This window comes from Mastigoproctus giganteus, chromosome 11 (genome assembly GCF_048544385.1).
Source record: "Mastigoproctus giganteus isolate SK-2022 chromosome 11, ASM4854438v1, whole genome shotgun sequence".
NCBI classification, from domain to species: domain Eukaryota; kingdom Metazoa; phylum Arthropoda; class Arachnida; order Uropygi; family Thelyphonidae; genus Mastigoproctus; species Mastigoproctus giganteus.
The window spans coordinates 139,180,694-139,194,967 of NC_143585.1; the positions used below are offsets into that span (position 1 = coordinate 139,180,694).

The 14,274-nt window shown below is 38.6% G+C and overlaps 1 protein-coding gene across 5 annotated transcripts in view; it reads left to right on the forward strand.

Moving 5' to 3' along the window:
- Nucleotides 1-14,274, forward strand: part of LOC150078471 (rho GTPase-activating protein 45-like) — a 492,654-nt gene that overhangs the window by 380,810 nt on the left and 97,570 nt on the right. For all 5 annotated transcript variants that reach the window (XM_090385482.1, XM_090385485.1, XM_090385486.1 and 2 more), the window contains one exon: nucleotides 2,282-2,338. In XM_090385482.1, the coding sequence (XP_090241608.1) occupies nucleotides 2,282-2,338 (57 nt within the window). The remainder of the gene's footprint in view (nucleotides 1-2,281; nucleotides 2,339-14,274) is intronic.

Genomic DNA, 14,274 nt, shown 5'->3' on the forward strand with positions numbered 1-14,274 from the left:
TGGCTAGAAGATAACGATTACAATGCAGAAAGAAGCAGAAGAGCACTTCACACAATTCGATCTTATCTGCTTTGGAGCCATATAAGCAGCTGCTTTGTGAAAGTAGGAAGATAGCAAAACAACAGAAACAAATGTCTTTTTTTATGAAAACACCCAAGAAAGAGACAGAAAATGAGCCACAGCCCTGTAGTTCTGGCATGACCACATTTCATCCAAAGCCCTCATCTGCATCTCCTCCACCTCCCAGTTCCAATAATGATGACAACCTGCCGCCACTTTCCCCATAATTCTGCTGCTTCAACCCTTTCTCATGCTCTTTCCCTCAAGCTGTCTTCATTTATATTTAAAGTAGGAATCTAATTTTAAAATATTAAATTATTAATTTTACATTTTTCAACTGTGTAAGTGTTTTATTACGATTATTTATTATGTTTGGTAATGTTTTGGTTACAAGTGTGTGTCCAATCTTGGGTAGTCGGCACCTAACCGTATTTTTCCTATAAGGCCTGTTATTTATATTGCACGATTTTGCATTGTGCAAGGGTTTCTAGGAACACAACTATTGTGTTATACGAGGACTGACTCTAGGTGGGTCTAAGGAATAGGAATATGATTTTACCTTTGGAGTTTACATAAAAAAACTATCTATTAGATAATTAGGCTATTTAATTGAGCATCCCTTTTAATGTTTCCTTTCTTATATTCTAGAGAGAGAGAGAGAGAGAGAGAGAGCAAATATAATAAAGCGCAATATTTCAAATTGATAAGGAAAAAAAAACTCATATAGCAAATAATAAATTTTAAAATTTATAAAAAATATTTATATGGCCAACTAAATACTCAAATTATTGTTGTACTCATATAAACTTTACATTGGAAAGTTTTTAAAATAATAATTGTACTACTCCAGACTAAGTCCTTGTAAAAAACCTTTGTCCACATACAGTGGTACCTTGGTATACATCCTTAATCCGTTCCAGATCCTTGGACTTATACCAAACAGGACGTATACCAAACGAATTTTTCCCATAAGAAATAATGGGAAAATGATTAATCCGTTCCCATGAAAAAAATCCTATTATTATTGGCATATTATACAATGTCCCTGATCTTTGTTTGGTAATTGATTTCACCCCCTTCGCAACACTAGCAGATTTAATAACGTCTTTGTTTTTCACAATTGTAGATACTCGTTCTCAGCATACGGTATGCAGCAGCCAAGTCCCGGATACGCATGCCACCTTCATACTTATCAGCAATCTCTTTTTTCACCTCCGTGGTGATCCTGCCCCATTTTCTTCATTGCTTGGCTCTTCTCATTAATTTTCTTAGAACTTATGGTTAATGAATTTACAAAACATTTACGCAAAAAAACACAAAATCACGTGAAAATTCAGAGAGTTATAGCGCAGGCTGTTCACTGAATGGTAGAAACTGTTGTGCTGACGCTTGTGGGCAGTCGTGGCAGAGATACCAGATCCTACCCCCTCTCCAAAAACCGAATTCAGTCGATCGAGGATGTGTGCACGCATACATCCTCGGTCGGTTTTATTTGGAAAGCCGAGTGAGGACGGGCGTGCGTACTTTGCTAGCATCCGTCCTTGGTTGGCTTTTATTCGGTTTTTGGAGAGGCGGTAAGATCTGGCATCTGAGTCGCGGCTTTGTCTTGAGAGAGGTAAACAAGGGTAGCGCGCGGTGTCATGACTCATTTTGAAGCAAGCGAGTCATATTCCAAACAAAGGTCGTATGCCAAACAAAATTTTTCGCGTCCAAACAAACGTATATCAAGTTGGACTTATTTCAAAGTGGACGTATACCGAGGTACCACTGTATTACAACCTTTTTTGGTTTGTATTTACCCAGAACCCCTTCAAACAAAACATTTCACTTGCTGTTTGCCATTTTGTGCTCTGAGATAAGTCCATTGTGTCATATGGATGTTTCAGACCTTGGGAGTTTGAATATTGTCTCACTGCAGTTATATTGTTTTCTAAATAAGTTAATATCATTGCTATTTGTATTACATCCTGCAGCTTCACAAACTCATATCAACTGGAATAAATAGAATAAAAATAGAAATAAATGGCATAAATGTAAACAAGCAGTATGAGACATATGGTCTGTGTCAGCTTGCCAGAAGTGAGATTTTTTACAATTGGGACATGTTGAATTTGTCCCACAAAAAAAAAATAAATAAAATAAGAAAAACTTATTTGACTAATTTGTGTATTATTTTTATCCTTTCTTAAAGTAGGTAGTACTGATGTAAATTTATTTTTAGCTTCCAGAACCTCTTCTTACCTTTAAGCTGTATCCAGATTTTATCAAGTTAGCAAAGGTATGCATATTAAATATTATTACTTCTCTCTGCCTTATTTAATCAGTGCTTCAAAAAACTTTAAATTGCACTATACACCACATTAATTGAACTTTATTATTCCTATAAAATTATGCAGGAATCGTTAAGAAATTGGTGATACATATTTAAGCTTACCTTTATCATCTGACCCACAAACATGCATGCACTTATACAAACATAACACCATGGCTCAATATGGCGTAAGGTTCTGAGGCACAACAAAACCAATACGAATTAGTTGGATTACATATCTTACATCACACACGGTTTTAAAATTTGTCCCTTCCTATAATTGGTATATCAGGTAAAGAATTATGCCGAACAACTAAATATTTTTTTCTCTGTAGAGAGAAAGAGGTGATCAGTTATAGTAAATATGAATATGCTGAACTATGTATAAAAATAGTGCAAACGCATCAGAAATACATAGCTATATCTGAATAAATCAGAATATTCGTAAAACGGCATCATTTTAAGTTATATCTCATATTGTGAATACCTTCACAATGAGTTGCCGTGATATTGCACTACTTCGAATAAGTAACGCTTCACCTAAGGAGAAGACTAATATTACTTATTCTCAGATGGATACCACCACCCAGACGGCACCGTTTCAGGGCTATTTGGCCCTTCTGATTTATTCAGATATAGCCAGTGGTGAGCTGTAGTGGGCTGGCGAGAACTCATTGTTATTTTTTTTTGAAAATTTGCGACCCCATTGTTGAGACGATCATTTATTTTACAAATGAAATCCTAAATGAGCAATTATTGAATATCCTGAGCCGAAACTACGGTGGGGCGAGTGGGGGGCCCCATTCCCAGCATTTTTAATGCAAAATCGATCAGTTATGTATTTTAAAATTTCTTCATTTTTGATATAATTACAGTCGGAACAGAGTTCCGACTGTAATTATATTTCATCACTCGAGTACCTACCTACCTACCCACCCACCCACCCACCGAAGAAGGGCCAAATAGCCCTGAAACGGTGCCGTCTGGGTAGTGTCTTCTCCTTAGGTGAAGCGTTACTTATTCAAAGTAGTGCAATATCGTGGCAACTCGTGAAGGTATTCACAATATGAGATATAACTTAAAACGATGCCGTTTTACCAATATTCTGATTTATTCAGATATAGCTATGTATTTCTGATGCGTTTGCACTATTTTTATACATAGTCCTGACTCTCCCATAGCTTGAGGCTTATGCCCTAAATGCTTAGAGAATATGCTGAACTTAAATCTGAGCTTAAAAATTTTTTTTATCTGCCAATTTCAAGGTAAATGAAATAAAAATTTATATACAAATACAAATTAAATACAAAAACGATATGTCATATACCCCTAGCTATATCATTATTATAATTATGAGGTTACATGATATATACACCGATGAGCCAAAACATTGTGACCACCTACCTAATATGATGGTCCTCCATGTGCAGCCAAAACAGCTCATACCCGGTGAGGCATGGACGCTACAATATTTCAAAACATGGCATGTGGTATTTGGTACCAACATATAACCAGCAGATCCTTTAACTCCTGTAAGGTCTGTGGTTGAGACACTTCAGATCGGAGTCGCTGTTCCAACACAAACCACAGATTCTCAATGGGATTGATGTCTGGGGAATTTGGAGCCAGGGCAATACCTAGAAGTCTTCCTCATGTTCCGCGAACCAGTCTCAAACAATCTGGGCAGTGTGGCATGGCGCATTATCATGCTGAAAGACGGCACTGTCAAAGGGGAAGGCGGTTGCCATGAAAGGGTGTACCTGGTCAGTAATGATGTTTAGGTAGGTGGTAGATGTCAGAGTGCCCGGCACATGGATGACTGGACCCAGGGTATCCCAGCAGAACATCGCCCAAAGCATGACACTGCCACCACCCCACCAGCTTGTTTTCATCCCATGGTGCATCTAGGTGGCATCACTTCTCCAGGTAAATGATACACACACATGTACCCAGTCATCCACATGGTGCAACAAGAAACATAATTCATCAAACCAGACGACCTTCTTCCAATCACTCAAGGTCCAGTTTGGATGCTTGCATGCCCATTGTAGGCACTGTTGCCCGTGAACCATGGTTAGCATGGGCGCTCGGAGCAGCCTGCAGCTACGCAGCCCCATTTTCAGCAGGGTTCAATGTACTGTGTGGTGTGACACATTACTCCCATCACCAGCATTCCAATTACCGGCAAGTTGCACCACAGTCGCCCTTCTGTTGCCACTTACCATCCGGGACAACCTTTGCTCACCTCGAACATCGATGAGCCGTGGTCATCCAACAACACCTTGCCGGCAGTTCACAAGTTTTTTCCCAAGTCTGCACTTGGGAAAAAACATTAAAAAATTTTATATTTTTCTCAATAGCTTGGGATGAATCTATGGATATTGCTGACATCTCACAACTTTTAATTATTGTCAGAGGAATTGATTCAGATTTAGCTGCAGTGTATTCATTGAAAGGCACGACAACAGGAAAAGATATTTTTAATAATTTGGAAAAAATAATGTCTCATTTAAATCTCGATGGAAAAAAGTATCGGATTGATTGATAAAATTAATCATAAGATGGAAGAAATAGAATCAGAGAAACCAGTTGCATTGTACTGCATTATACATCAACAAGCATTAATGTAAAAGGTGCTGAATTGTGATTAAATTATGAATGTTGTAGTATCAACTATTAATTATTTAAGATTGAGTCCTTTGAACCACTGTCAGTTTAACGACTTTCTAAATTATATTGATGCAGAATGTAAAAACATTCTTTTTCGTGCTGAAGTAAGATGGCTAAACACAGAAAAAATATTATGCCAATTTTAAATTAAAGATACATTTAAAAATGCATGTCCAAAGGATTATTTTTTAAATTCTATTAAACTACTTCAAACAATGGTACACAACACTGCACATCCTTCCACTCCCCACAAACTTTTTAAATCTCTGTGCTACACAAACAGAGTACACAATGCAGAGATGGAGGAACTCCTGGTGCCCTCAGACAACTAACACACTTTGCACTTTAAACTACTTCAAAACCAAATAAAAGTGAGATTTTTTAGATTTTAACAGAATTACAAGCAAATTTTTTTTTTTTTTTTTTTATGGAAACCCTAAACATGAAAGGTATCAAAACCTATAGTACTTAGTACCATGCATGGGTTGAAGGAGAAGTATGGGGGGGGGGATGCCAGAAACTTTGCTCTAGAGACTAAACATGGGTTTCACAACTTCAACCTCCAATAAGCAAAGTGGTGGTATTTCACCGGTTGATAAAAGTCATCTACCACCTACAAGAAATCCCTTTACATTTTATTTTATGAATGCACTTGCTGATCTGCTATTAGAATTAATGGCGCCTCCATAGCCAGGTGGGAAGGAGCAGCAGTGCGTAGCACATGCTTCTTGATTAGAACGGGGTTCGAGCCCGTCACCACCAAATACAGAGGATGCGGAAAGGTCAGAGAATGAACACCGCATATCCCGGAGCAATATGGCCTTAGTTGCTAATGCTTCTAAAAACCAAATAACAAACATTAGAATTAATTGATCTTCAGAACAATGGCACAATGAAAATAATGGGGAAAATGTAGTCTTGTGCGAGTGAAGTTTTTACTGCTCCTGGAATAGAGAAGTTTTTTCTGTTTTATTAGCTTAAGTTGGCATATTAACTTATTTTCTAGAGTAGCTTTATATTCCTAGTTACGATACTTAGTTTACAGTTTAACTTAGATAAAGATTTTGTAGGTATTACTTAGTATTGGTAAGGGGCGCCTCCGTAGCCAGGTGGGCAGGAGCAGTAGTGCATAGCACATGCTTCTTGATTAGATCGGGGTTCGAGCCCGTACCCACCAAATACGGAGGATGTGGTAGGTCAGGGAATGACCACCGCATATTCCCAGCCCGGATAAAGGGTGAGGGTTGGCGTCAGGAAGGGCATCCGGCCATAAAAATTGCATGCCAAAACATTAAAAATGCTGACCCCATATAATAATGGGAAAAGGCGAAGACAAAAAAAAAAAAAAAAACTTAGTATCGGTAAGGGTATCAAATCCACATGTTACAAGTTGCACCTCAGCTGAACGAGAAGTTATTTAGCCCTATTTAGCTGCTTTATTGACCAATTGTTATATTAAATTATTTCTGTAAGTAGCTTATAGACCTAGTCATTATTCTTAGTTTATTCTGAATTGAGACAGCAAGATTTGGAAGTTAATTAATACACAAGTGTCCGTAGATTTATCGTTCGTAACTTGCCGCCATTGTTATACGATACAATGTTATATCCCGAACTAGATAGCGTAAGCTTAGTATAGTATAGTATATAATATTGTCAATTAATCAGTAAAATTTATTAATCTTGTTAAACTTCATTGTCAATTAAATTGTACTTTTTAACTAAATACCTATAACGACTTAGATTACAAACGTAACATAATTAATCAATACATAACTTGATACGGAAGTTATATAAACGGAACACGTAGATAATACTTGATACTGAAAAATATATATAGCATTATTACTGTGTTGGGATAAAAGTTTAGGGTTATAATTTTGTACTGAATTTGAAATTTTATTGAAATTAAATCGAAATCAAGACTCAGACCAGAGCAGCCAAGCAAAAGGCTAAATGGGAGTGCTGTGGATCAGGGGAGAACTGAGGGGGAAGGGCAGTTGCCCTCTGAATCACAGCCTTCTAAAATGCACTGCTTGCTTGATGTTTGTGGAGCAATCGGGTACGGGACATGATATTGCCATGGGGGATGTCTTTGTGTGTGCACGCGATGTAAGGAAATCAGGTGACAACTCAGCATTGTTATGGGCCAATATGAGAGCTTGAAGGACAAAGTGGATGCCCTCGAAGGATCTCAATTGAGGGGCCCATCAAGCTATCAGCTGCCCACATCAACGCCAGAGCTTACACTTGATCATCATGCAACACAGCGGCAACCCCCCCCCCCCAAGGCAGAATGCGCTGGTCCCACAGGAACTAGTAGTTGTTGGTGACTCTATTGTCAGGGAAACGGGGAACATGCTTTGTAAAAAGGATAGGTGGAATAGGACCAGGGTATGTCTGCCAGGGGCAAAGGTTGATGACATTGTAGGGCGGATATCATCTTTTAAGGGCACAATAGGTGATAAAATTGTACACGTTGGCACTAATGATATTAAGAGTAGCAGACCGGCAGAATTATTTAACAAGTACAGGTTACTGTTGAAAAAAAGCCATGAATTAGGGTTGAATTTGAAAGTGTCTGCAATTCTGCCCAGACATGATAGGAGGGAGTATATGATGAGAGCCTTGTCGATCAGTTTGCCCCTGGAAAGATTCTGCAAGGCTCAAGGGGTAGAATTTTTTTCAGTCTGGTCTGTACTTGTTAACAGGAGAGACTGCTTCTACGGGGATGGGATACACTTAAATAGAAAGGGTGCAAGAATATTTGCTGATCCTATCGAGGCAATGTTAGGTGGGTCAGAAAACTGCTAGCTTGGGGGGATACAAGGACAAATAGATTAACAGTAGCCACTGGCAGAGGTGAAAGTGATTCTTGCACTGCTTCTATTGGAATGAGCAGCAGCCTGAAAAACAAGATGCAGGATATTTCAGAGACTGCTGGGAGTCATTGCGGTACAAGAAAACACATGGTTTGTGTTAGGGTAGCTAAGAATAGGAACAGGTGCATGTATACTTGCATGTACTACAATGCTAGGAGTTTGGTAAATAAATTTGATGAATTACTCAAAACATCAAAGTCAGATATTGTTGGGATATCAGAGACGTGGTGTCACACAGATATAAGGAATGCAGAACTGGAATTTGGGGAAAACAACATCTACAGAAAGGATAGGAAGGGAGGAGGGGCTATGCTATTAGTTAAGAAACACATAAAATCCAAGTAAGTGAAGCCATTCAACATCGCTGGACAGTGCAGTGTCGAGTCAGTTTGCTGTGACATAAGCATTGGGAGATCAAAATTGAGAGTAGGAGTGTACTATAGGCATAATGACTCTGAGGAGTATAATAAGAAACTGTACAGGGTAAATCAGAGTCTTATAATGGGGGATTTTAATTTCCCAGATATTGACTGGAATTTGTGGGTTGGTCGCTCACAAACTAGCAAGGCTTTTGTGGATTTATTGGTGGTCTAACTAATCAGGTCACTGAATGTTTTAACTTTTTATATATGACCTGGATTTGGCACATTATAGATTTAGTTGCTGATGCGCCAAGAAAACCCAAATAAAAAGTGGATTTATTGGATGATTGTTTTCTACATCAGCATGTTTGGGAGGCAACCAGAAGGAGTAATACCCTTGATCTGATTATCAGTAGTGATTCTTCATGCATTAAGAATCTGCAGATAAAGGAACCACTAGGTGGCAGTGATCACAGTGTGCTGAAGTGGGATTTACTCAAAGAGGTAACTACCATCAGGGGTTAAGGGAAGGGTTTTTGCTTTCGTAAAGGCGACTACGATGGGCTGAGACAGTATTTAAATTCTATACAGTGGGACCAACTGATGATGTTACCAACAGCAAATTCAAAATGGGAAGCATTCAAAGAACTTATCTTGAAAACTACTAGGCTTTACATACCAACTAAGAAATATTGTTCCAGGTTTAGTCCTAAATGGATGTCAGACGAACTAATGAGACATACGGCAGAAAAGAAAAATGCATGGGATACATATAAATTAATGGGTGACATGGAAGCCAATGATAGATATAAGCTGGTCTGTAACCAAGTCACAAAGGAGATTAGGCAGGCAAAGGCGGCGTCTCCGTAGCCAGGTGGGAAGGAGCAGCAGTGCGTACCACACGCTTCTTGATTAGACCGGGGTTCGAGCCCGTCACCACCAAATATGGAGGATGCGGAAAGGTCAGGGAATGACCACCGCATATTCCGGAGCAATATGACCTTAGTTGCTAATGCTCCTAAAAACCAAACAACAACAACAACAACAACAGCAGGCAAAGGCAGATTATGAGAAATCCTTGGCAAAGGATGCAAAGAAAAACTGAAAAGAGTTCTTTACCTATGTAAACTCTAGAAGGAAAGGGATGAATCAGATTGGTCCACTGGATATTGATGGTTCAACAGTTGAGGATCCTGCTCAGGTGGCTAACAAACTAAACGAGTATTTTGCATCTATATTCACACATGAGTAGTTATTCAGGAAGGGGAATGCCAGAGGTGAAGTAAACGCTGGAAGTGAGCTAGATGATTTCGTAATAACTGAGAGGAAAGTGGAGGAGAAATTGAGGATAAACATAAAAAAGGAAACCCGAGGTAGATGGGATCTATCCAGTTATATTAAAGGAGGCGGCAATGGAAGTAAGCAAACCCTTAGCCATAATTATGAGAGCTTCTTTGGACTCAGGGGAGATACCAATGGACTGGAGATGTGCAAATGTGACCCCAATTCACAAAGGAGGATTAAAAGGCGACACAAGTAATTAAAGACCTGTTAGTTTAACTTTTGTATCTGGAAAATTAATGAAGGCACTGGTTAAAGAAACACTGCAGGATCATCTTGACAAGACTTCAGTTATAGCTCGGACACATCATGGTTTTGTTATGGGAAAGTCTTGCCTGACCGATTTGATTGGATACTATGATGCAGTCACAAAATAACTGGATGCAGGGAATAACTTTGATATTATATATTTGGATCTTAGAAAGGCTTTTGATACTGTTGCGCATGGAAGAATGCTGCACAAATTGGAGCAGTGTGGCATTGGAGGCAAATTGCTGATATGGATAAAGGGATGGTTGAGGGGGAGAAGACAGAGAGTGGTAATCAATGGACACTTCTCATCGTGGACTAATGTTATCAGTGAAGTCCATCAGGGTTCAGTCCATTATTGTTTTCTGTATTTATAAATGATATTGATGATGGTATTTCAAGCTTACTGTCCAAGTTTGCAGACGATACAAAGGTCGGCAGACTACTGACTCTATGCTGCTGAAACAGGATCTGGAAAGGTTGGGCAGATGGGCTGAGAGGTGGCAAATGAAGTTTAACATTGACAAATGTAAAGTACAAAGGGTACTAGGAAAGTTTTGCAATACAGCTTTGTTTATTTAATTTTTTCAAAGTAATTTCCTCTACATTCAATACACCTCTCCATCCTCCGAAACCAATCTTTAAACCAGTTCTGCCAAGTTTCACTAGGGAGTAAAGCACACTCGTTGTCCCAAGCCCGTAGAAGGTCCTCATCACTGGAAAACCGCCTCCCTTTTGGCTTCATTTTCACATGCGGGAACAGTGCAAAGTCGCAGGGAGCAAGGTCTGGACTGTAGGGAGGGTGCTCGAGAAGTTTCAGTCCTGTCGTGGTCAAATATTCGGTGCAGGCTTTGGCGCAGTGAGCTGGAGCATTTTCGTGATGGAGGTACCAGGTGTCCATTCTTGACTTTGGCCGCAGGTTCTTCATAGATCCAATGACTTTAGGCAGGCATTGTTCAGTATACCACTTAGCTGTGACTGTCTTCTGCGTGTCAAAAACGACACGTTCCACAATTCCACTCGATTTGAAAAATACAGCTATCATTTTCTTCTTTACAGATCGGGATTTTCTGACAATTACGGGTGTGTCGTCATCATCAAAGATCCAAACTTTGTTTTGAGCCTTGGTCGGCAGATCGTAATAGTACAGCCAAGTCGCGTCACCTGTCACGATGTTGTTCACATACCGAGATTGTCCCTTATCAAACTTTTTTAACATCTCCCGGCACCAAGTCACACGTCGTGCCATCTGCTCTTCAGTCAGTTGATGCGGCACCCAGAGAGAACAAAGTTTCTTCACGTGCAAATGATCTTGCAGAATCGAACGAATTGCTGGTGCATTTAGGCCCAAAGTATCCTCTATCTGTTGGTAGGTCACTCGCCTGTTTTCGTCAAGCATTTTCCTCACAGCAGTAACGTTTTCCTCCGTAACTGACGTTCGTGGCCTTCCCGGCCTCTCAGAATCCTCCAGAGTGAAATTTCCCCTTTGGAATTCTCTATACCACCTGAATATCGTTGTACGATGTGGACAATCATCATCTAGTGCAAGAGTCATTTCTTCTAAGCACTGGTCTATGGTTAAACCACGCACGAAATTATACCGCAAAACTGTCCTTATCTCATTTCGTGACCACGATGCCATCGCAAGCACTTTACACTCTCACTACTAATGAATAACTGAGTCCATCGACTTGGCGCAGCGGCTACTATGCACGTATGAACATGTCTCAACGTGCAGCAACAAGCAGCTTCCTGTGATTCATTGTTGCGTCATATTGCAAAACTTTCCTAGTACCCTTTGTACTACATATGGGAAACAGTAACCCCAGAGCAACATATCAACTCTGTGGTACTATACTGACAGTGGTAGAGAATGAAAAAGACCTGGGGGTAAATGCGAAGGCAGATATGAAGATCTCTGAGCAGTGCAGACAGTTTTCAAGAGTAGCTCATGGTGTTTTGTCAATGAATTACAGAAATTTTTCTAGCAGGAATAAGGAGGTGATTATCCCCTTGTATAAGGCAATGGATAAGCAGGTGATTATCCCCTTGTATAAGGCAATGGTCAGGCCACACCTTGAGTACTGTATACAGGTCTGAAGGCCTCATTTCAAGAAGGATGTAGAGCTGCTGGAACGAGTACAGAGAAGGGCAACAAGATTAGTGAATGAAACAAAGGGTTGCTCTTACGAAGAACGGCTTTAGTTTTGCAAATTACAGTGTCTGGAAACCTGGCACCGGCGAGGTGATCTGATAGAGGTTTATAAAGTTGAATGGTTTGAGCATGCTCAGTGCCGATGCGATTCTTCCTCTTGGTCAGAATAATCACCTGAGAGGGCATAAATTCAAATTGAGGAAAGACAGATGTAGGATGGATGTGCGGAAATTTGCCTTTAGCCAGCGGGTAGTTGGTTGGTGGAACAGACTTCCATCCCTTGTTGTGGAAGTTGATAGCCTAAATAAATTTAAGGTTCAGCTGGACAGGTATTTCGAAAGAATGGAGGGGTGAAATGGGATTGGTTTTTTTTTTTTTTTTTTTGGCTGATGCTGCATAAGCTTGCTTTCTTGCATCATATGCCTCTACTAATGCTAATTCTATTTAGAAAGTAAATTTAACTAGTTTTCATAATTTTTATAAGCAGTTATGAGATTTACAATTCAAAAATTAAAAAAAATTTTCAAAGCAATTACTTGTCGTTTTTGGTAGTATTTACTTTTAAATATACATTTTCTAAACTAAATTACCTCAAAAACAAATTTAATCACCAGGTTACAGATGAACACCTAGAAGAAATTTTACAAATATTTGTAAAATTTCTTCTGACATAGATTTTTCAAATTTTTAAATGTTATCAAAAAAAATAATTTTCTTTGTTTAAATATTACAGTAAGTATGTTATAATTAAATTTATAACCACCTGTATATTATTTTAAATTTATTACATCACCTCCATGGTCACATCTTATTTATTTATTATTTTTTTAAATGTACAAATGATATATTTTTTTTTTATGAAAACCCCAAACACGAAAGGTATCAAAACCTATAGTACTTAGTACCGTGCATGGGTTGAAGGAGAAGGGGGATGCCGGAAACTTTGCTCTAGTGACTAAACATGGGTTTCACCACTTCAAGCCTCCAATAAGCAAAGTGGTGGTATTTCATCGGTTAATGAAAGTCATCTACCACCTGAAAATAAAGGTGTTTGCCTATATATATAAATATATATTTGGCTCACAATAAAAAAAAAAGATAGGTCATTTGGCCTGTACCCATAAAAGATTGGGCACTCCTGTTATAGACAGTATACCTAGTTTCCAGTGCTGGTATAGAGAGAGAAGCTCTACGGTGTTGTCTAGGTGTTTGAGCTTCCTGTTACCTTGAAACTGGATCTGAACTGGTTGACTGTCATTTCCATAAATCTTTTGATAAATTGTGGGGGATTATTTTTATCCTTTAGCAGAACTCTGATGTTTCTGATCTCTTGGTGCAGTTATAGAGGACTGCAGATTTCAGGAACAAAGTTTTGTGCAAGCAAAGTTTTTATGACTCCAGCTAATAGAGAAGTTTTTCTTAAATTTTTGCCATTTTGTTGACCAAAATTGGCATATTAATTTATTTTTTAGCAGTTGCTTTATATTCCTAGTTATGATACTTAGTTTATTTTGAACTAAGATAGAGATTTTATAGATTATTGCTTAGTATCAGTAAGAGTATCCGTGTGTTGGACAAGATTTTGCAGCTCCAGCAAACGCTACGTTTTTCATTATATTTAGCTGTTTTATTGACTTAATTGTTATATTAAATTATTTTCTATAAGCTTATAATCCTAGTCATGCCCCTTGGTTTATTTTGAATTTAGATAGCGATTTTGAAAGTTAATGCTTACTGTCCATAGATTTACCATTCGTAACTTGCCATCATTGTTATACAGTAAAATGTATGTCCCGACCTAGATAGCTAAGGTTTAATGTAAAACTAGATAGCAAAACACATAGCACTGTATTAGAAACCTGTTAGCTTAGTATAGTATAATATTATCAATTAATCAGTAAAATTTATTAATCTTATTATATTTCATTGTCAATTAAATTGTACTTAAATGGAATCATGACCCCAAACTAGAGGAGCAAAGCACAAATTAGCCAGAATGCTATGGCTTGGGGGAGAACATAAGGGGACAATTCTCCAATGCATCACAGTCTAAAAAATGCATGAAATGTTTGCGGACCTGGTGCAGATCAAGGCATCAAAGGCAAATATTGTTGGTATATCAGGGACATGGTATCACACAGATATGAGCAAAATTGGAATTTGGGGAGTACACTGTGTACAGAATGGATAGACATGACAGGATGGGAGAAGGGGTTATACTGTTAGTTAACACATAAAATGTAA